Genomic DNA, 22,864 nt, shown 5'->3' on the forward strand with positions numbered 1-22,864 from the left:
TAAACCTTAATTTTTAAATGTTGAGAACAAAAATATACTTCATATTAAAAAGACCTGAAACTACTGGGGCACCTGGGGGGTGCCCATAGGTCATGATCTCGCGGTTCGTGGGTTCGAGCCCCGCGTCGGGCTCTGTGCTGACTGCCAGCTCAGAGCCTGGAGCCTGTTTCAGTCTGTGACTCCCTCTCTCTCTGACCCTCCCCTGTTCACGCTGTCTCTCTCTCTCTCCTAGAAATAAATAAAACATTAAAAAAAAAAAAAAAAAAAAAAAAGACTTGAAACTACTATTCCCTTTGAGCTACTAATTACACTGTTGGGATGTAATTTAAAGATATGATCCTAAATATGTAAAAAGCTTTATGATCAGAAATTATCAGAATTATCAAAATAAAGTAATAGTATAATACAATAAAAAGTGGGAACAATGTTGAATATCTAAGAACTAGAAAAATTATCAAAGGCAAAGTTAACAGGAGAGACTGCACACCTGAACTTGGGCTGGGCAGATACGGACTTTGCCACTTTCAGACTGTTTCTTCTGTAAACACAAGAGATATCAACAACTAAGTCAGATGATGAACAAGGACTCAATGTGGGAATAATATACAGGGAAATGGGAGGCTCAACTGATGGTGTAAACCTTTTTTGTTCTTATGGTCTCATTATCTCGGAGGACCCCTAAGAGCTTCATCTAAGTCTCTCACACACATATATGCTTTATTAGACATTAAACTAAAAAAAAAAAACCAAAAAAGTAAAAAATGTTTTACAAAATTAATGAGAACACACAAACACACTGTAGTATTAGCATCAGAGCAATGAAGTTACCAGATTTTGTGTAACCTCCAGAAAACCCGTACACACACACGTGAGAATAAAAATAAAAAAGACAAATAAGTCTTAGTTTATTTATAATAAAAAGTTTTTTTTAATGTTTATTTATATTTGAGAGAGAGAAAGAGACAGAGTGCAAGTAGCAGAGGGAGAGAGGGAGACAGAATCTGAGGCAGCTCCAGGCTCCGAGCTGTCAGCACAGAGCCCGACGCGGGGCTTGAACTCACAAACCGTGAGATCATGACCTGAGCCTAAGTTGGACACTTAATCAAGTGAGCCACTCAGGCACCCCAAGAATTTTTAAAAAAATTTTTTACGTTTTTTATTTATTTTTGACAGTAAGAGAGAGTGCGAGCAGGGGAGGGTCAGAGAGAGAGAGGAAGATAGAGAATCCAAAGACAGTCTCCAGGCTCTGAGCTGTCAGCACAGAGCCCGACGCGGGTTGGAACCCACAAACTATGAGATCATGACTTGAGCTGAAGCCAGACGCTTAACCGACTGAGCCACCCAGCAACCCCCAAGATTTTTTTTTAATGTTTATTTTTGAGGGAGAGAGCATGCCTACAGGCAAGCAGAGGAGGGGCAGAAAGAGAGGGAGACACAGAATCCAAAACAGGCTCTGTGCTAGGGCTCTAACCCATGAATCATGATCATGACCTGAGCAAAAGTTGGACACTCCACCGACTGAGGCACCAAGGTGCCCTGAGACCCAGTGGGCTTAATACAATGCCCGGCATATAGTAAATTATTAACAAGTGATAGCATTAAAAAATTACAGTATATGTAAATAATGATACTTGTAAATCTAAATGAAAAACCAAAGAAAAAATTTATACTTCTATTTTATTTTTAACTTTTTTGATTTAATTAGGCTCAGAAAGAAGACTTGAAATAAGAATGGTGTTTATATTTAGGTGGTTTGAGTAAGGTGATTTTTCCCTCTTTCTTTTTCTGTATTTTCAACTCTTTGTATAGATCTTACTCTTGAAAGTAAAATGAAGACCCTCTCTCCCTGGCCCTCGCCCACTCATACTCTGTCTCTCTCTCTCAAAAATAAACACTTTTAAAAAGTTAAAAAAAAAAAAAAGGGTAAAAAGAGGAAAAGATAAATTCTGGTTCATCTGGTATGGATTATGACTACACATCCATCTCTGCCCCCTTGACTCCAAAAGCTACTCCATTAAATGGTCCAAAGGGAAGCCCCATATTAACACACACTCTGGCCCCCACACACTTCCCGCCTCCCAGGCCACTGTGTAACCTGGCAATCCGGCTTCCCTACGATTCCTCTCCTCCTCCTAAGGGCCGGATCAAATCTTCTCTCCTTTCTTCCTTCAAAACCCCTGTATTTCCTCCTGGTGTCATCGTTCTCTCTCTTCTGTGTCTACACTCCTTCCCCAGTAACAGCCCTCCACACCGGCACCCTAACAAGTCCCCCAGATCTGGAAGCTTCACTCCTCTCCTTCCCAGCCAAACTCCCTCCGAGGGTTGCCTTCAACACTTTGCCTCCCAGCCAATCCTCATTCCAAAGCTAACTGGCTTGATGTCATAATTTCACTGAAAAAGGTCTGAGGTCACCAGGGACATCTCATCCAACTGACACTTTGCAATATTCACCTTACGTGGTCCCTCCTCCCTGACACACTCGGCCCTCAGCCTTCAGGACCCCACACCCTCCCGCCTTCCTCCAGTCACTCTGGCTCTTCCTTCTCAGTCTCTTTCCTCAGCTCATCTTGCTCTGTCCACCTTCCATTAACGGCACTCTTCTCATTCTCCTCCCTGATCGAATCCACTCCTGAGAGGCTCTAACAGCCCTATGCTCTCCAAAAGAAAAGAGTTAAAGTTTCATCTACCGGATGGATAAGCTGAAGAACCAGAGGATACAGAATTATTCATCATCATTTAAAATATGTATCATAAATAAAACTACTTTAGAAAAAGGATAAAAATAAATACTTGAATACGGGTTGAACACAGGCTGTATCTATCTTTTTTTTTTAATGTTTTATTTATTTCTAGGAGAGAGAGGGAGACAGCGCGAGCAGGGGAGGGTCAGAGAGAGAGGGAGACACAGAATCCGAAGCAGGCTCCAGGCTCCGAGCTGGCAGTCAGCCCAGAGCCCGACGCGGGGCTTGAACCCACGAACCGCGAGATCATGACCTAAGCGAAAGTCGGACGCTTAACCGACTAAGCCACCCAGGCGCCCCAAACACAGGCTGTATCTTTAAAAAAGCAGCATTCTGGGGCGCCTGGGTGGCTTAGTCGGTTAAGCGTCCGACTTTCGCTTAGGTCATGATCTCGCGGTTTGTGGGTTCAAGCCCCGCGTCGGGCTCTGGGCTGACTGCCAGCTCGGAGCCTGGAGCCTGTTTCAGTCTGTGACTCCCTCTCTCTCTGACCCTCTCCTGCTCACACTGTCTCTCTCTCTCTCTCTCTTAGAAATAAATAAAAAACATTAAAAAAAATTAAAAAAAAAAAAAAAAGAGCAGCATTCTACTCACCTCTGTCTTTCAACTCATTGAAGTCATGAATATTCTGAAAAGTAGTAGCATCTGAGCCCTTAGGTGACTGTCTTCTGACAGGAGCCTGCAACCGATGTCTCGCCATGTCAAATACATCCATGGGGTTCTTTTCTCTTTTCCTACAGATAAATGACAAGTTTTGATAAATGTGGCATCTGACATCACAGTATATTACAAAAATTTACTCAAATATCTGTTATTTCAGGCTCTTGTATTAAAGAATACAGTACAAGTCACTGTAATCTTTCAAGATATTCTGATGCAAAGTAACTTATTAGAAGAGTAAAGTGCCTTAGCATTACCTTACAGTGTTCACAGTCTTTGAGGTCAGCAAGACCAAGATTCAAAGACCAGCTCTGCTATTTACTGGCAGTTTGACCCTGATTTTATCATCTTTAAGATGCAGATGATGTCTACTCCTTTTAATTAAGTGAAATCATACACTGTAAAGTACCGAGCATTGTATCTGACACATATTAGGTAATCAATAAATCTTAGGTAATCATAAGTCTTATCTTCCCCTCAGCCTAAAATAAAAACTATACAGAGATATATGGTATTAATATGTTGCCCAATATAATGGGTACTATCCACAGTTACCAACACTAATTTCACAGTGAGCTTTCAGGGAATTTAATACTCACTTAATGCTCTATTCCTGTGGTACCTAGGAAATTAACATAATAAGTCGTTGGCTTAGGAACTGAGTGTCCCACTAGGGCTTTGGGGGAGTGACCAGGAAGAGGACAGGGATGGGGGACACAGTGTCTGTAGCCCTGAAATGAAAAACCAGGTATCCCTGCTGCTTCCCAGAGCACCAGATAGCCCTACATTATTTAGAATTCTTTTTGAAAATGAAGCTTTAATCTACAGCTGTTAGACTTGGTCCCACGCCTGCCTTCATTTCTTTGTTCACTAAATCTTCCCTAAGCACCTAGAAGGGAACAGCTTGGATCCCAACAGGCAACACCACTTCCGGGAGAGGATGAGGAGTCACTGCGGCCACAAAACTATCTTGTCAAGGCTGAGACAGATCTCGAAATAGTGAGCCACCCAGGGTGACAGGATTCATTAAAATGCAAAACAGTAAAAAGGCTTACAGAAGGCCATTAAACTGGACTCCTATCTAGTTTCCATTAATGCTAAGGGTTAAATAAAATGCTAAATTAGGAATTAGGTTATTAAATCTTTGCATGTGAGCTAATGTTTGTTTTGTGTCTAACATAGTTAAGAGCTCAGTAATGTGAATTAATAAGAGATTCTTTTTGTGAAACGATTTATAAAACTGGAATAGAGAATCAACTCTGGGATATCTCTAACTATAATACATGTTAAAAATTATACCAAAGTAAATGTACTAACCAAATCTTGCTCAATGATGGCAATTCTAACATATATTCTCTAACCTATGTTAGCACATTGAATTTACAAGGCGCTTTCAAATATACACATTTATCTTGGGGTAGAAATTATCATTACCATTCACAACTGAGAAAACTGAAGAGCTGCCTAGTTTCTTATTCTTATATTGGTTTTCCAAAACAAAGTACAGCATTCAACTTAAGAATGAAAAAAAGAAAATAAATAAAATGGCAATAACCCATTATATTGAATTAAATATGCATGTTTGAAAATAGAATGCTGCAATAGTTAAAACATTTATAACATCATAAAAATATTTTAAAAAAACTACACTGATCTCTCAATTAATTAGAAGTAGTTAATTTACTATAAAAGAATTATTCATTGAAAATGACCACTTTGAGTTAGCACTTCATTATCTAGCCATTCTATATTGCAAAACTCCCTCACTGTGTTTACTTGGCCTGAACATGCTTGGAGGTTAACATGCTACAAGGGCACCTAGGTGGCTCAGGTGGTTAAGTGCCTGCCTTCAGGTCATGCTCTCACAGTGTGTGAGTTCCAGCCCCGCGTCGGGCTCTGTGCTGACAGCTCGGAGCCTGGAGCTGCTTCACATTCTGTGTCTCCCTCTCTCTCCGCCCAGCCCCTGCTCATGCTCTGTCTCTCAAAGATAAACAAAAATTAAAAAAAAAAAACAGATGCTACATTAAAATCCTACCAGATACGGGATTAGAGTCATAAATGTCAGTATGAACTTAATAAATATTCAAATTGATAGACACAGGAAGAATGACAGAGATGTGCTAATATGACTTAGCACACATACAAATATTAAATTACCTGCTCTGTCCACTAACAGGGCCCAGAAGCAATGACACCCAGTAGGAGCAAACACATCTAGCATCCAGAGTGTGGTTTCTAAATACCATTCTCCAAAAGGAAGCATGGCTCCCTGGAGTAATGGCTGATTTTAGGGCTGAGGGGTAAGTACCAGAAAGTAAGAAGTGCCCACAAAGAATGGACAATGGGTTATAACCCAAAGTACAAAATAAATATACATGAAATGAAAGTGATATAAATAAATGATTGAATAAATAAAGGGAAGAGGAGGGACAAATCTTTCCTATAATTTTTTTTATTTTACATTTCATTATTTTATTATTTATAATTCTGTGTAATTTATATATAGATAACCAATGCCCTCTCCAGGAGATGGAGCTGAATCCCACCTCCTACCCATTCTTACAAGTCTGCCAGATTTCTTGATTTGTGTCCTAAGAATAATACTAACTGCAGCAGAGAAACCTGGCAAATTCTACTTTAACCAAATGATGAAGGTTCCCATCCCCAGGATGTGATGCAATGTGATATGATGTGAAGGCCACTTGCCCTGTGCTATTCTTTCCCAAAACCCTTAACAACAGTCTAATCATGAATAAACTTCAGATAAACCCAGACTGAGTGACATTCTACAGGATTCTACAAGGTCAATCCCCCCTGGACTGCTACAGTCATGAAAACAAGAATGAGGAACCATGCCAGACCAGAGGAGATTAGGAGACCATGACAACAAAATGTAACATGGTACCATATATACGGATTACATCCTGGAATAGAAAGAGAACATTAATGGAGAAACTACAGAAATCCCAAAGGCCTGGAACTTAGTAGTAATGTTCCAATATCAGCTTTTTAGTGACAGTCATACTCTAGTAACACAAGATGTTAACAAGCAGGAAAACTGAGTGAGGGGCATGTGAGAAGTCTGTCCTATGTTTGCAACTTTTCTTTAATCTAAAATTATGCCAAAATAAATAACTTATTTTCTTTAAATAAACACCCTTTAAAAAAAGTGTGGTATTTACCTACTATATTGACTTTACCTCCTACGAACTGACTGCAATCTGCAGCTTGAAGAATACTGCTTTAAAAAATAGAGGAGTCCTTTTGGCAAAAATAATCAGAAATATTTGGTAGTAAGTTACTTTGCTAGAAAATAAATATTTTAGAAAATACATTGTTAATGGAAAATGTAAAAAACAGCTTTAAAATTATTATTCCAAGTCTGAAGTTTTCAATTCCTATATCATTTTCCCCTAATGGACTAAATTCTGTGCCTAATTTTATAGAAGACTAAGATAGGGAAAGTAAAGAGACTGTTTTCTTAATTGTCTAGTTTATGTCTTCTAGTCTTCTTTCACCTCCCTCTCTTCTAAGGAGGACTTCCCTGCCATTTAGATAAGCTTTTACAAAGCCATTTCTGCACCCACTTGCCTTGTGTATGTAAGGTCAAAAAAGGAGTCAATTATTTTTCATTCATGGATTTTGGTGGTGAGACAATCCATTCTAAGATAGAGCAGGAAGAATGGTATGCCCCCAAAACTGATTTTTCACTAAGTCTAATCCTATTAAACATTTCATGTTTATGGCTACTATTTGTGGTTTTCCTTCAAGAAAGTTCTACTTCTTTCTTTCTTTCTCCCTCCCCCCCATCCCAGTATCTCTGTCACCACAACCACTACCATCATCACTACCATAAATATATTATCGGCAGTAGGGAAAGACAGTTAAAATACTCAATTTAAATGTTTTATACTAGGTTAAATATTAATTAGATAGCCCATATTTTCACAGTGAATAGATTCAACAAGTGTGGATGTTTTATGATGGCAACATAATCTACATAAAACTCAAGAATGTGAATTTAAAAGCATACTGGTTAATTAAAGAAAGAGCTATTTTGCCCCCACCAAAAAAAAAAAAAAAAGGAAGGAAAGAAAAAACCTACCACACACTACAAATACCGACTCAATAAAGCATATATTGTGTTGGATTAGTTGTACTGAGTCCCTCCACTGGGACAGAATTGTTGAGCTACATTTCTTTTGGGAGAAAAGGCTATTTCGGTCATATAGTTTCACCAACAATCTGTTAAAAACTTTTCTCAAGCATGCAAACTATTCACTCTAATAAATGTGACTTTACAATAAAGATTAATTAACCCTGTTACAACACTGCAGAATTACTGGAGAGGTTCTGATTAACGTCTGATTCTTTCTCCTGAACAACAAAGATACAAACAAATAAAAACACAACTCACCACTCACCTTATATGAGTCTCGTCATCACTGTCCATGTGCAGCAAACGCCCTTGCAGACGCCGCTCTTCACTACGAAGCTGTTTCCTCATTTCTGATAACTCCATTATAACATTTTTTTTCTCTTCTGCAAATTCACAATAAGTAAAAAATAAGACAGGTATAAGAAGAGAAGATTAAACATTTAATATAACCTGACATCATAAAACTAAAATGCTCAGAGACATTTTTATGAAAAGTTGATTTTTACATTTTTTTATATATACACAGATCTCATTCATGAACACAAGTAAGATGCCACACACATTTCTGATAATATAGGGAATTTAAAAGTTAAGAAATATTCTTGGGGTGGGGAAAATGCAACTATAAAGGGGCAGCACAAGAGCATTACTCTGTGGTGATACCACAGTTCTACACCCTGACTATAGTCCACGTAAGTTTTACATAATACAAATGCACAAAATGACACACAAATGCAAACACACATCAGTTGCTTCACGCTGAAACTGTGAGCCCTGATGGAGGTCTGTAGAACACAGCAATGTTAATTTTCTGGCTATTGTTCTACGCAAGTATTCCCATGGAGGGAAGCTGCGGGAAGGGTACACAAGACCTCACTATAGTCTTTGGCAATATTCTATGTGTATAATTACTTCAAAATAAAGAGTTTAAGGGGCGCGTGGGTGGCTCAGTCGGTTGAGCGGCTGACTTCGGCTCAGGTCACAATCTCACGGTTCTTGGTTTTAGCCCCGCGTCGGGCTCTGTGCTGACAGCTCAGAGCCTGGAGCCGGTTTCAGATTCTGTGTCTCCCTCTCTCTCTGACCCTCCCCTTCTCACGCTGTCTCTCTCTCTCTCTCTCAGAAATAAATAAAAAAAAGAAAACTTTAAAAAAATAGTTAAGATGTTAAACATTATTAAAAAAAAATAAAGAGTTTAAGGGAAATATTCCAGATTACAGACTTCACAGTTAACTCTACCTTCTGCACGGAGCTGATTTCTCCTGGCAGGTACTGGAGGAGACTGTGCCCTGGACGTGGAACTTTCCTGTTTAATAATCAAAGATATACTCAGTATGTCTTCCCTACTAAGAAGTTTGAAAAGAACAATTTTTTTTAAGTAACTATATGTAAAAGAAAACCAGACTTCCCAGTATCCTATCTATACACTTACCTACAAGTATTTTTCCTTCCTATCACAATGGGACAGTCTTTGCTCCATCCAAGAACAACCCCTTCGCCTGTCCTCTGTATCCAGTGAAGTGACTCCCACCTCCTCCAGTCACTCTCTTGCCTCAGCCTACGCTTAAAAATCTCTTCCTTCTTGGGGTGCCTGAGTCAGTCGGTTCGGCATCCAACTTTAGCTCAGGTCATGATCTCACGGTTTCTGGGTTCGAGCCCCAGGTCGGATTCTGTGTCTTCCTCTCCCTCTGCTCCTCCCCTGCTTGTGCACAATCTCTTTCTTTCTCTCTCTCAAAAATAAACAGAAAAAAAAAAAAAAACCCTCTTCCTTCTTAAAAAAAATTCTTAGCTCCTCCTTTATCTCTCACTATCTCCTGTCCCTTCTCCCCTCCTCTCCACAGCCACCCGACTCTCAGGAAGAAGAGATGCAGGGCTGGCATCTACCCCCCCAGGCCCACTCACTCCTCACCACACAATCACCACCTTTGCTTCTCTACCCGTCACTCCACCAACCAGCTCTCCCCAGTCACCAGTGATGCCCAAGGGACACAGTTAATGGGCATTTTATGCCCTTATTTTACTTGCCCAGTAGCAAATGATATTGCCACTCTCTGTCACTTTGTTTCTTTCTCTGCTTTTTAAATATTTCATTCCCTGGTTTTCCATCCTCTGCCCTCTTTTCTTTCCCAAACTCATCTTAGACTATAGTACTAATCTGACAAGCAACAATGGTAAGAGCTTCCAAAACTACAAAACCAGTCCAGAGTGCCTTCCTTAGCCACAATTCTATATAAATCTCACAAGAAGCTTGACAGTTGTCACTGATACCTACCCCACATATATAGTCAGTAAATACCACTATTTGTGTCTCTTAAGTATGTGTTGAACTTGTCACCCATTCGCAGCTGTTAATGTCACTGTCCTATTTACATCCTCAAAGTCTCACAGCTGGACCTGCAAACCATCTTAACTTGTTTCCAGATTTATGGTCTTGCCCGACCTCTAAAATACACTTATCTCCACACCACTGCCTGAGAGAACATTATGCATGACATATAAGGCCATTCTCCTACTTATGACATATGTCATTCTCTTACACAAAGCATTACATGCATTCCCATTCATTATCTACTATAGACCTCCTGAATCAGAATCTCAAAGGGTGAGATTCAAGACAATGTTCTAACATCTTTCTTTGTCTATTCCAGTAATTAGCCTGTTTGGTAACCATTCATCTATGGGAATAAAATCAAACCCCTTAGCACTCCACACAACATCCCACATCTGTTCTGACAGACACCTCCGCTGCCACGTTGGCCAGGCATTATCAGGCCAGACCAAACCTGGCCTGCTCTCCATGTGCACCATATGGCTTACACTTCCCTCCATGATTCTGCACACATTGAAGGTCCTCTTTATGGCAAATTTCTACTCCTTCTTCAAGGGTCAACTCAAAGGATCAACCCTTCTGGAACATTTTCCTGGTTCTCTATTGATGGGAGCTCAGTACAAGGGGCTTTATTAGCATAACTACAGCTAGCCAGATGATATATTATCAAAGAAAAGGCCTTCTTGAGGGGCCTGGACAAGAACCATTTGCTAAATTATAATCTGTCAAAAGAATTTAAACTTTAGGGACCAAACATCAACTATAGCTGAAGCAACAAATAAATGTAAACACTGTCTGTACTTCAGATCTGAAAAAAATGTAACCTAGCTAAATATAATGAATAAAAGAAAAAATCTCATTCAATTCCCCCCAGCTAAAATAACTTAGCTAAGATTAACATATCAAAAGAAAAAGGACATACCTGAATAAAGGAACTTACAATGCTGTCAACTGAAGGAGGTCTTTGGAGTTTGCTCGCAATTCTGTTCTGAAGAGCAGGAATTACAGGAGAAGGCTGTCTCAAGCGCTGGGGGAAAAGTATACACACACACAACCAACATACGTATGTAAATACACATACGTGTGAGTGTGTGTGTGTTTGCACACAAACACCCCTAATAGCAAGACCATTTAAGAAGTTCAGAGTGCTGCTTTCATTTAATAAAATACTTTTTACCAGAAAAATGTCAGAAATTCAATTATGTAAGATCAAAAACATCAGTTATGATAAACATAAATTGATTTAGACACTGTTATTAAAAGAATAGGACTCTCAGATTAGAATAAAAATTTCAATAAACTTAAGCAACAGTATATACCAAATATTGGGAAAACAACAAATACGAAAAGAACTAAAGTAAAAAACTGTCTTAGTAATAAAAAGAAATAGGACAACACAAAAAACAAAAACTCTTTTCTGGAAAATAATATAAATCAAACTCTAAAATCCAGATCCCTTGTCATCAAGAGCTTCTTGGATGAGGGAATTTTCCAGATCATTCTACACCTCCATAAGAAAATAAAACAGGGTTGGTTTTAGTTTACAACATAATAAAGCCAACAGTTCCCAACTTCACATTAAAATCAAAACACTAAAGACATAAAAACTCCCCACAAAATTTGGTTAAAAAAAAAAGCCACCCAGACCAGACCAGAGTATATGTGTGGATAGTAAACTGTTCATTTTGCATGGTACAAAATCAAATACCACTTTCTTGGTGACTTTGATAAAATTAGAAATATATGAGAAAATCTTTTCTTTTAAAATCACTAGATGACCACAAGCAGGATTATACAGACAATATAAATCCTGAAAAGGACCGCAAAGGATAAAGCAAGCAAAGCATACGACACATAATAAGAAAACAAAGGAAGCAAAAACAAACAAAAAAGTCAGAAATTCAACTAATACGATCAAATATACTGGGTATGATAAAGAGAGATGGATGTAGGGATCACTATTCAAAAGACTATAATTCTGATTAGGATAAAAAAACAAATTTTAAAAAAGCCAACAAAACCAAATTCAAGAAACTGAATATATAAACTAACTAAAAAATCAATGGTGACACAAAAGTAAAAACTGAGAGAAAAGACAAAAATATTTCTCAGGCATACATGGATAAAAGAAAAATTAGAGCTAGCCAAGATAACTTCACAAATGAGGGCAAAATACATTAAATGGAACAAAGCTGGTTTAAAACTATGGTACTTCAAAACTGAACTATAATGGTTATAAAGTTATAACCCTAAGGAAAGCATTTTCTCTTAAACATAGTTAAGAAATTGGCAACTGTGGAAATTGTGGAAAACTAACAACTATCTTTCATTCTTAAATAATCAATTTTACAAGAAAATATTCTCTGTGTTTTCCACTCAGTTTTGCTACAAGCCTAACACTGCTCTAAAGAAAAATATTAACCTAAAAAATGAATGAATGACCCTTGAATACTATTTTAAAAGGTGGAACAAATATATATCCAACTTTATATCCTATCAATGAAGGATACAACATTAGTAGAACACTGAAAGAAATAAAACAAACAGACACTAGGTGTTGCTTATAAATTCTCTTTTAAACAATGTTTCAGCAGATTCTAATTGCAAATATTTATCTGTATCAACATAAAACCCTGGAGTGAGAAATAAAACCTGGTTTTGAACCAAGCAGAAACGGTTCACCATCTGAATAGTGTACCAAACCACATTATAAATACACTAGAAGAGCCCACTAGTTAAAAGTAATCTTGCAAATGCTGTTTAGGAAAAAAAAAGTCTGTATAAATCTAAATTTCTGAAAACCATTTTCTTCAACTGGGCTAACTCTACAGCATATACAGAGTTTTTCAAGGTGTGGTCCACAGGCTGACATCTAAACCCCTAAGAATACCTGTAAAATGCAGACTTATTAAATCAGATACTCTATAAATGAGACCTGAAGATGTATTTTTAACAAATCCCCAGTGATAGTTATGCTTATAAAATTTTAAATATAGCTTTGAAATATGAGCAAGGGTGTAAACTAGAGCTTCACAGGGGCAACTGGCTTCCCTGAGAGAAAACCTAATAGCTTTTATCCACGCACCTAACTGTCGGTATCCACAAGTCTCAGACATAGACTTGAAATCAGTCCATTATGAGCCACCGGGTTTTTTAAATTTCCAATCCATCAAGGATAAATATTAAAACAGAGTAAAAATGAACTACTAGATACATGAGAATTCTTAAAAAGACATTACACTATTCAAGTCCAGCTTAGATTCAACAGACACATGATTGCTTTGAAAACTGCTACAAAAGTTCCCAAACATCTACTGTCCATTTCTGTGCTTCCTCTTACCATGAACAGCTGGCTGGGTGCTGCTCCAGTGACCATTCGAACAAGATTAAGAATGACAAGGGTTAAATAACCCCTTACATCCGCTGGGGGGAAACAGCAGCAAAGCACACGAAGTTCGGGCACTGCACCCAAATGAAGCAGCGACTGAAGGGACCCAGAGTGTCCCCTCCGCCATCTCCTGTTTGCGAAGAACCCCAGGGCTCTCACGGTGAAAGCGGTTAGACTACAGGTTCAGTCGACATTCTTGTCTGAAACTTACTTTTGTTTCTTCACCGATTAGATTTTCTCTTGCATAGTAGTGCTGAAGCTGAAGATTATGTTTTTCTTCCTCTTCTTTCTTCTTTCTTTCTGCTTCTTTCCGTCTTTCTTCAGCTAACCGAATAAGCTCTTCATTTTTTAGCCTTTGCTTTAAAATAAAGAGAAAAATAAACACTCCATACATACATTCTATAGTCTATTCAAATATTTGCTGTCTTATTTGTCTGAAATAAAGAGATAAAATTGAAGATATATCTTCTAATAGATGATACGGTATTCTTAAAAACAGGCTGTCTATTTAACAATGAAGTATTAGGCATCTTTTAGAACATCCTAGTCTGCCTAAACCAATTTTTGGCTTTAAAAAGTCATCATTTCTCTCTCTTCTTAACTTAGTCTTTCTTTCACTTTAATAAATAGTATCCAATAAATGAATATTGACAGGATACTTTCTAAACATAACGCCAGGCTGTTCTCTGTAATTATCTTTCCAACTCAAAAGAGTTCACTTTGAAGGTAAGGAGAAAACCAGAGTAGGAAAAAATGCACCTCCTCCTCTCTCTCCCTTTTCTTTTCCTGTTCCTCTTCATACTCTTGCTGAATTCGTGCTCTCTGTTCTGCAAGCCGTTTTTCTTCTTTTTCTTCTGCAATCCTCAGTCTCTCTCGCTCTGCTTCCTCTCTTTGTTTCTTTTCCTCAATCTGAAGAGTTAAACCTAGTTATTACATTGCAAAACTGCTGAAAGTTAGAGTACCAAGTAATATTCTCTAGTACCCTATGAATTCAACATTCATAACACCCTCTTTTTTAAGTTCCTAAAATTTTCAGTTTCCTGTATTTTATTAGGGAGGCCACATGATGTGATGTTAAGAATTATGAGTAAAACTGCATCTCCACCAAATACATACACACTGGGTGAACTTCTTATTCAGTTCTGTCATCTGCTAAAAAGAGTTATTAATGTCTACTTCTCCAAGGAGTGTTCAAAGAATTGAAGGGAAATAATGTATATAAAAAATATAAAAGTTCCTCCTGTTTAGAGGTACTCAGTAAATAACTCATATTATTTTATAATGATTGTTACTACTATTCCTCAAAGTTCCTTGGCTTAATTAGTATCTGGAAACAACAGTGTAATATTTTAGCATTTAATCATTCCTTATGCAAGACTCCCTTCCCCAGAATGCCCTTCGTCTTTCCTATCTACTGGCAAGTGGAAAGGTAAACAAGGATTTTAGCCACAAGGATTCATAATTAAGTTTCATCTTGAATGTCACCTGGGGCGTAGAGTGCTGAGTACTCTGAAGAAATACTCTGAGAGCTTTAGATCTAAGATCTTCTCAGGAAGAGAACCCTGAGATACAGTCTACATCCTCCACGAATGAGGTAGGGAAGAACGGCAGCTTGGGTGTTGGGTCTTCATGATGCTGTTTTTAAGGTTATCAATAGATTTTAGTTACTTTTAAGTACGAAATGGTTATAACTATTCCTATTATTTTCATTGTTCTTATCTATATTTCCTCTATCTTCAAGGCTGTCATATCTAGTGTTTCCAATCTTTTGAGCTGTAAGAACTATAATCTTTTCACACGTCTCATGACTTTACATGCTAGGGCTTCTTGCAACACTTCTTTCACACAACACTATTAAATATGTACAATCCTAATATTCAGTACTAATAGGGTAAACATAATCACTTCTTCAAGTACAATAAACCTAGATAAAATGTCATTTATGATCTATACAACAAAACCTCACATTTAACACTCAGTTCTCCCTTCTCCCTATCCACCAAAAAAAAAAAAAAAGAAAGAAAAATCACAATCACAAGGTCACTTCTCCATTAACGGTCAGGGTCATAATCATAAATGGATTACACAGCTAAGGAATCCACAGGAAATGCCATTCCAACAAAAATGCTACATAGTAGTTCAACAGAAAGAAGAAAGCTATCATCTAGGTCAGTGGTTTTCAAAATGTATCATACAAAAGTGCTTCAAGGGTTCTGCAAATATTTTATCAAATTTGCTAGTCGTTTCTAAAGCTGTAATTAAAAATGACATGTAAACACTCAGGTGTGTTACTTATCAAATTCTAACCACATGAAGATTTCTACTGCATTAACTTTAACAGTATACCTTTTTTATGCATACTTGGAGCTAAGGGCTTATCTTGCCATCTTTGCACACAGATTTGAACATTTTATAACATTTCTTTTAACATTTAAGTTTGGGGATTCTTCTTGTCTGGCAGTTTAGTGTTGATACTAATAAGTAACATTTAGATATTTTAAATTTTCTTAGAGTTCTGTGTTAGATTTTGGGGGACAGAGTTTCAAGAGGCTGCTAAAAGAAACCTACGTAGGCCACCGTTTGAGAACAATCCATATTCACAGGTACACTGAGGGTTTATAGGGTGGGAGAACTGAAGGCTAAACTTACTCTAAAACTAATAATAGTCAAAGCTTCCTTGATTACTAGAGAAAAGACGTAGAGCTCTCTAGAAATGTAAGCGCAATACATCCAGGAGACCTGGGTTCCAGCACTGGCTCAAAAGTGACTCTGACCCTGAATAAGCTGCTACCTGACTTGAGTGGCCAATGCCATTGAGACCTCTGATGCCACTCTCCTACATTCAATAACTCTATTCACTTTGCTGATCCTTAGAAAGGTCTTTCCATCCATTTCCATTGTTGCCACTGTAGTAAAATACCCCTGCTTCCAATCTTTTAAATCCTTCAATAATACATGCTAAAAACTAATTCCAGTGTTCAGTTTAGTTCAGTTTAGACATGTTTGAGTAGAACTTAAGAAGAATTTGTTTAAGAAGTTGGCCTTAGAAGTCAAACTAAGGAATCTGGACATTTTCTGTAGAAAAGAAAAGCTACTGCCAGGTTCTGAGTAGCAAAAGAAGTAAGAAGTCATGTCAAAGGAAGACTCTCAGGCCATAGGATATAATCTGACACTGCGATATAAGTGTGGGTGGGAAGAGGTGTGCAGGTGAGAAGAAAGTGTGAGTCCTTCTCATTCACCTCAGGCTCCACCCCGAGTATTCAGCCCTCTGTCTACAAGAGTAGCCACAGAATGAGAGTTCAATAAGTCTGTTTGCTTAATAAACACTGGATGCTCAAGTGTCTTCATTTGGGAATTTCTACTATTTTTAAATACTATTTGCTTACATACATAAATGGGGCATATAACTGCAAAATGTGATTATGTATGATTTTTAATAACTTACAAACTGTACTGAGTCAAGAATATCATATCACTTGGGAAAAAACTTGATTGTCTACTAACACAAAAGCATCTAGAAAGACTCATTCTATGCCTAAAATTAGTATTTTAAGCCTTTAAGTTTTAGAAATTTCAGCATTAACAATTGACTTCATAAAGAAAAGATTAAGACAACTGGCATGCCTACATGTTTCCATATTCCTTTTTCAGATATAAATAATACCATTTTAGTACTACCTATATTTGATATAAATGAGATATATGAAATAACTGTGCATTATTTTAGAATTTATACTTTATCCTGTGGATAAAATCTTTGCAAGTATGGCTTATTATAATTCCAACAAAACTTAGAAACTGTGACCAAATAAGTACTTCACCTGAAAACGAAGAAAGTTCTTGTATAATTCTTGCTGTTTAATCTGAAGTTCAGTTGGAGGCTCACAAAATATATTTCCCCGAGCAAAAGGAGAGCTCTGTGTTTGCATATTACCTTGAAAGAGAAATTTTGCAAAGACATCCCATTACATAATGCTTAGAATATTCCAAAGGTTAAAGAATAAAGTTTGCTAATAAATCCATACTTTGAATAAATGTGCTAACTATGTAAGTCCAGAGTTAAAAAATCAGAAGAGAAAGGCTGATATTAAATCTGAAGACCAGTGAAAGGTCATGAGAGAAAGAAAAATGGTGATACAAAGTAGTTTAAAAATCCTAATATATCGATATTTGAAAGACACCAAGGAAACAAAGGTACATATGGAGAGAAAAAAAAGTACATCTCTATCTAAGTTCTTATGTATGTGAATATCCTTTTCTTAAGGGGATGCTTAATTACATATTAAAATGTATTATGTATACACATATTAAAAAGTTTCTAAAATTGTTTTAAAAAATTAGTAATTCCAAACTCTTTCTATCTGTAGTTCACAAATGATTAAAAGCCAGCTCTATAAACATTTTTTACAAAATGGAAACATTCTTTTAATCACTGTGACAATTTTTATTTAAAAATTCTATCAAATTAACGGGACATAGGGGCAGCTGGGTGCCTCAATCAGTTGAGCATCCAACTCTTGATTTTAGCTCAGGTCATGCTCCCAGGGTCATGGGATCAAGTCCTGTATTGGTCTCTGCGCTGAGTATGGAGGCTGCTTAAGATCCCCTCTCTCTTTCTCTCTCTCTGCTTCTACCATTCTCCTCCACTCGTGTACTCTCTCAAAAAAAAAAAAAAGGGGGGGGGATATAAACCTGAAAAATACAAATATGCTATATGTTCCTATAAATAGTATTATACATTCTGGGGGAGGATTACACATTATTTCATAAAGGCAATGTGAAAAATAATTATACGCCAGGAGTCTCTCTTTAAATGCAAGAAAAATAAATTTAAGCCTTATATAACTTTTTATATTATTTTTTTAGTTGCTGACTCATTCTTTATACCACCAATATAAATCATGTATTTCTCTTACTCATGCTTTGCATTTTAGCTGCCACTTAGGCCTATTTTGCCTCTGTATTTAAATTTATTAATACTTAATAGATCAGCAGAAAGTCAAAACAATACTTAAAATGTTATGTATGGTAAGGTGCACCTGGTGGCTCAGTCAATTAAGTGTTGGACTTAGGCGTGGGTCATGCTCTTACAGTTTGTGAGTTCAAGACCCACGTCAGGCTCTCTGCTGTCAGCACAGAACCCACTTCAGATGCTCTGTCTCCTTTCTCTCTGCCCCTATGTTCATGCTCTCTCTCTCAAAAATAAACAAATATTTAAAAATAAAAATAAAATATGGTGAAAAGGTGGATTAGCAAAACAAAATTAAGTTTTTAATAATAAAGTTTAAAGGGGTGCCTGGGTGGCTCAGTCGGTTAAGTGTCCGACTTCGGCTCAGGTCATGATCTCATGGTTCGTGGGTTCCAGCCCCACGTCGGGCTCTGTGCTGACAGCTCAGAGCCTGAAGCCTGTTTAAGATTCAGTGTCTCCCTCTCTCTCTGATCCTCCCCTGCTCATGCTGTCTCTCTCTCTCTCAGAAATTAAAAAATAATAATAACGTTAAAAAAAGTAAATTATAAAAATAAAATCATAAGGAAACATGTGCTCTATACAAAGAAAATGGAAATGTTTTTCTAGGCATCATAAGAAACTAAAAACTAAGTTTAAGCCAAATTAGTATAGACTTGATAAATATGATTCTTCATTCTAAAACCAAAAAGTAAAAGAAAAACAATGAACTTTGGGAACAGCCTCAAACAGACCTAATGAAGAGAGAACATGAGAGGGTAAATGAATTTTAAGCACACATTATAATATTTAATTTTCAGATATGTTCAAGTTCCCTAAGACCTTTAAAAAATTAAATGCCACCTATATATGTGTGATCACACACATATATAAACATATATACACTTACACATATATGCAGGCACAGCAAGGAATTGGGTGACTAGATAGTTTCTTGTATTCAGAAAGTTTATTTTAGGTTAATTCTTAGTTTCAATTCACAAAAAAAGGGAAATTTTAACATTTTATGATGTTGTATGGTTTCTTAAACTAAGCATCCTGGCCAAAATACCAGCACCAAAACCCTGGCAGTGTGCTGAAAGACAACAGTCAGTAAATTCTGCTGTGCAATAGTATTCAAGAATCAAGCTTGTGTGTTTTCTTGGGAAGGGGCCATAGAACTGTTGATTTTTCCAGTGTTTCTGCTTGATAAGCAGAGTTCGATGCCTAAATTGTTATTACTGTGATGGAGAAAGTTTTGGGTGGAGAACTACCAACAATACCCGCTGTGGAAGTAAAGGGCAGAGAAGGAGTATGTGGCACAGAGATCTCAATATAGACTTCCAGAAGAAACACATGCAGAGAAAAATAATGATGTATCAAAAAGAAGTCAAAATCTCTTCAATAATGCAAGGTGTTTTTACTGAACACTGGGTTATTACAGACATAGAGTGAGAGTCAAATTAATAATTTCATCAAAATCAAAACTTTTTATTTTAGTGCTCCAAAAATGAAGACTGAATCCGCTAGGTAAAAATCTATTGTGGGTCAAAGTAAGAAAGTACTTCTTGTAATCAGAGATCCAACAGTGGAAGAGACTGTCCATGGAAACCACAAATAGGACATTTCCTAAAGTATTCAAAAAGGCCATAGAGATTAGCACTACCATCAAAGACTTGAAAGATAAAAGGTTAATGATTCTAATCATAGCTCCTTACATAATCTGCCTGTTTGGCACATAATCATATGGGTTAAAAATTTTATTGGGGCGCCTGAGTGGCTCAGTTGGTTGAGCATCCGACTTTGGCTCAGGTCATGATCTCACGGTTCATGGGTTCAAGCCCCGCGTCAGGCTCTGTGCTGAATGCTTGGAGCCTGTTTCGGATTCTGTGTCTCCTTCTCTCTCTGCCCCTCCACTGCTCATGCTCTGTCTTAATCTGTCTCTCAAAAATAAATAAATGTAAAAAAAAAAAAATTAAAAAAAAATTTTAATTTGTTTTAAATGTTTAGTTTTGAGAGAGAGTGTGTGAGCATGGGAAGAGCCGAGAGTGAGGGAGACACAGAATCCGAAGCAGGCTCCAGGCGCTGTGCTATCAGCACAGAGCCCAATGTGGGGCTCGAACTCACAGACCACCAGATCATGACCTGAGCCAAAGTGGGACGCCCACCTGACTGAACCATCCAGACGCCTCCATATGGGTTAAAATTTTTATAATCAGTCAGGGATATTTCAGAAAAACTTTCTATTGTAAAGTTCTTTTCTAGTATAAAATAAAAACTTTTGTGGAAGTACAAAAGCCAAATTTGTGGTAAATAAATAGTTTCTTTTATAGGCATAAAAATACAGTACAGCATATGTACAAAATATTTTTTAATTCCTTTGATTTTTAAATATTTAAGATATTTTCATATATACTTGATTAAAAAAAGATGCTGACAACTTTTCCTGCCAAGTCATAAAGAAAGATACTGAATAGTTTTCTATTCATAGAACCTTTACGAATGTTGTTTAATAGCAAATCAAAGATATTTCCTTAATGGGTGCCTGGAGAGGCTCAGTCAGTTAAGCATCCAACTCCTGATTTCACCTCAGGTCATGATATCACAGTTCTTGAGTTTGACCCCCATGTTGGGATCTGCACAGATAGCACAGAGTCTGCTTTGGGATTCTCTCTCTCCTCTCTCTCTCTGCCCCTACCCCATGTGCACATGCACACACATGCTCTCTAAAATAAATAAATATAGGGGCGCCTGGGTGGCTTAGTCGGTTAAGCGTCTGACTTTCGCTTAGGTCATGATCTCGCGGTTCGTGGGTTTGAGCCCCGCGTCGGGCTCTGTGCTGACTGCCAGCTCAGAGCCTGGAGCCTGTTTCAGTCTGTGACTCCCTCTCTCTCTGACCCTCCCCTGCTCCCGCTGTCTCTCTCTCTCCCCTAGAAATAAAAAAAAAAAAAAAATTAAAAAAATAAATAAATACATAGTTTAAAAAAAGATATTTGCTTAAGAAATGGAGATTTGATCAGAGAGCGAATTAAACTTTTAAAAATATTAAACTTCATTTCTTTGTACTTTGTGGCTTTACAAAGAAGGTAAATGACTACAAAATAAGCAAAAAAAAAAAAAAACAATTAAAATAAAATATAACAAATAAAGTTTCTTTGTACAATATCATATCACATCTTATCCATTTTCACTAATTCAAACAACTACAAGTGTAAGAAGCAAAAGAGACTATTTGTGTATGTGTAAAGAGACTATTTGATTTTAAGAAATGTCCTCCCACCAGCAAAATAAAAATTTTAGCAGAGGCTAAAGTATATGTAAGTTATAAAGCTCAGAAGAAATACATAGTATTAAGAAGCAAACTATATTGCCCTATTCACTTTCAAATACTTAAGAAAACAGTTAAGAAAAGGTATTGTAAATAACATGAATAATGTGTTACGCTTCCTGACTCTGAGTACCCAAACTCTCAAAATCACAATATGAATTTTGTCAGACAAAAGAAGAGAAATATTACTGAACTTTAGAAATGCAAAACAAACAAACAAAAATAGAAAGTGATTAAAAACCTGAGTTTTTATTTGCAGAATCTTCTAAGTTCTCAGCATGTGAGGTGGCCAAATTTTGGTCTAGAGATACAACAGCCTTTTTATCTTCATATGTTCTCACACCTGGGTTATGGTAGGCATCTATATTTTGTCTGTGCATACTATTCAAATCAGCTGAGAGGGAAAAATAAATTCAACAGATACATTTCTATAATTAATATGCTTAATACATTTTCTTAGAGTAGAGAAACAGAGAGAAACGATAGCAGAAAGTTGGAATAATTCAATGGTATCTTGGTGCCCTGAAAACAGAAACAGAATTATTAAAACCTCTAAAAAGATTTTCAAAAAATAACCTTACGAAATAAAATCAGTTGAGACAGGGGCCTCTGGGGGGCTCAGTCGCTTAAACGTCCGGCTTCGGCTCAGGTCATGCTCTCGCGGTTCGTGGGTTCGAGCCCCACGTCAGGCTCTGTGCTGACAGCTCAGAGCCTGGAGCCTGTTTCAGATTCTATGTCTCCCTCTCTCTCTGACCCTCCCCTTGTCACACTGTGTCTCTCTCTCTCTCAGAAATAAATAAAACATTAAAATTTTTTTTTAAATATAATAAAATACTGTTAACAATTTTAAGCCAATAAATTATTTTAATAGATGAAATGGATAAATTCCTTTAATGATTCAAACCACAAAAGTTCACACAAGAAGAAAGAGATAAACTGAATGTCTTTATCTATTAAAGAAGTTGAATTCAGGGGTACTTGGGGGGCTCAGTCAGTTAAGTGCCTGACTTCAGCTCAGGGCATAACCTCACAGTTTGTGGGTTTGAGTCCCACATTAGGCTCTGGACTGATAGGGTACAGCCTGCTTGGGAATCTCTCTCTTTGTCTCTGTCTCTCTCCCAGTCACACTGTCTCAAAAATAAACAAACTTTAAAAAAACAATTTATTTAAAAAAATTTAATTCATAGTTTAAAAGATTCCCAAAAAGAAAATTCCCAGCCCCAATGGGTTCACTGGTGAATTCTACCAACAGAAGAGGAAACTTTTCCCAATTCATATTTGTGAGGTCAGCATCATCCTGATACCAAAGCCAGACAAAAT

At 37.2% G+C, this 22,864-nt stretch overlaps 1 protein-coding gene across 6 annotated transcripts in view; it reads right to left on the reverse strand.

Annotated features, from left to right (window-relative positions):
* Nucleotides 1–22,864, reverse strand: part of CSPP1 (centrosome and spindle pole associated protein 1) — a 129,719-nt gene that overhangs the window by 14,596 nt on the left and 92,259 nt on the right. For all 6 annotated transcript variants that reach the window (XM_039246975.1, XM_039246974.1, XM_039246973.1 and 3 more), the window contains 8 exons: nucleotides 21,786–21,938; nucleotides 17,093–17,205; nucleotides 14,031–14,180; nucleotides 13,483–13,629; nucleotides 10,806–10,910; nucleotides 8,794–8,860; nucleotides 7,823–7,940; nucleotides 3,333–3,472 (listed from right to left, as the gene is read on the reverse strand). In XM_039246975.1, coding sequence (XP_039102906.1) covers nucleotides 3,333–3,472; nucleotides 7,823–7,940; nucleotides 8,794–8,860; nucleotides 10,806–10,910; nucleotides 13,483–13,629; nucleotides 14,031–14,180; nucleotides 17,093–17,205; nucleotides 21,786–21,938 — 993 coding nt within the window. The remainder of the gene's footprint in view (nucleotides 1–3,332; nucleotides 3,473–7,822; nucleotides 7,941–8,793; nucleotides 8,861–10,805; nucleotides 10,911–13,482; nucleotides 13,630–14,030; nucleotides 14,181–17,092; nucleotides 17,206–21,785; nucleotides 21,939–22,864) is intronic.

This window comes from Hyaena hyaena, unplaced genomic scaffold (assembly GCF_003009895.1).
Source record: "Hyaena hyaena isolate Hyena2069 unplaced genomic scaffold, ASM300989v1 scaffold_287, whole genome shotgun sequence".
NCBI classification, from domain to species: Eukaryota; Metazoa; Chordata; class Mammalia; order Carnivora; family Hyaenidae; genus Hyaena; species Hyaena hyaena.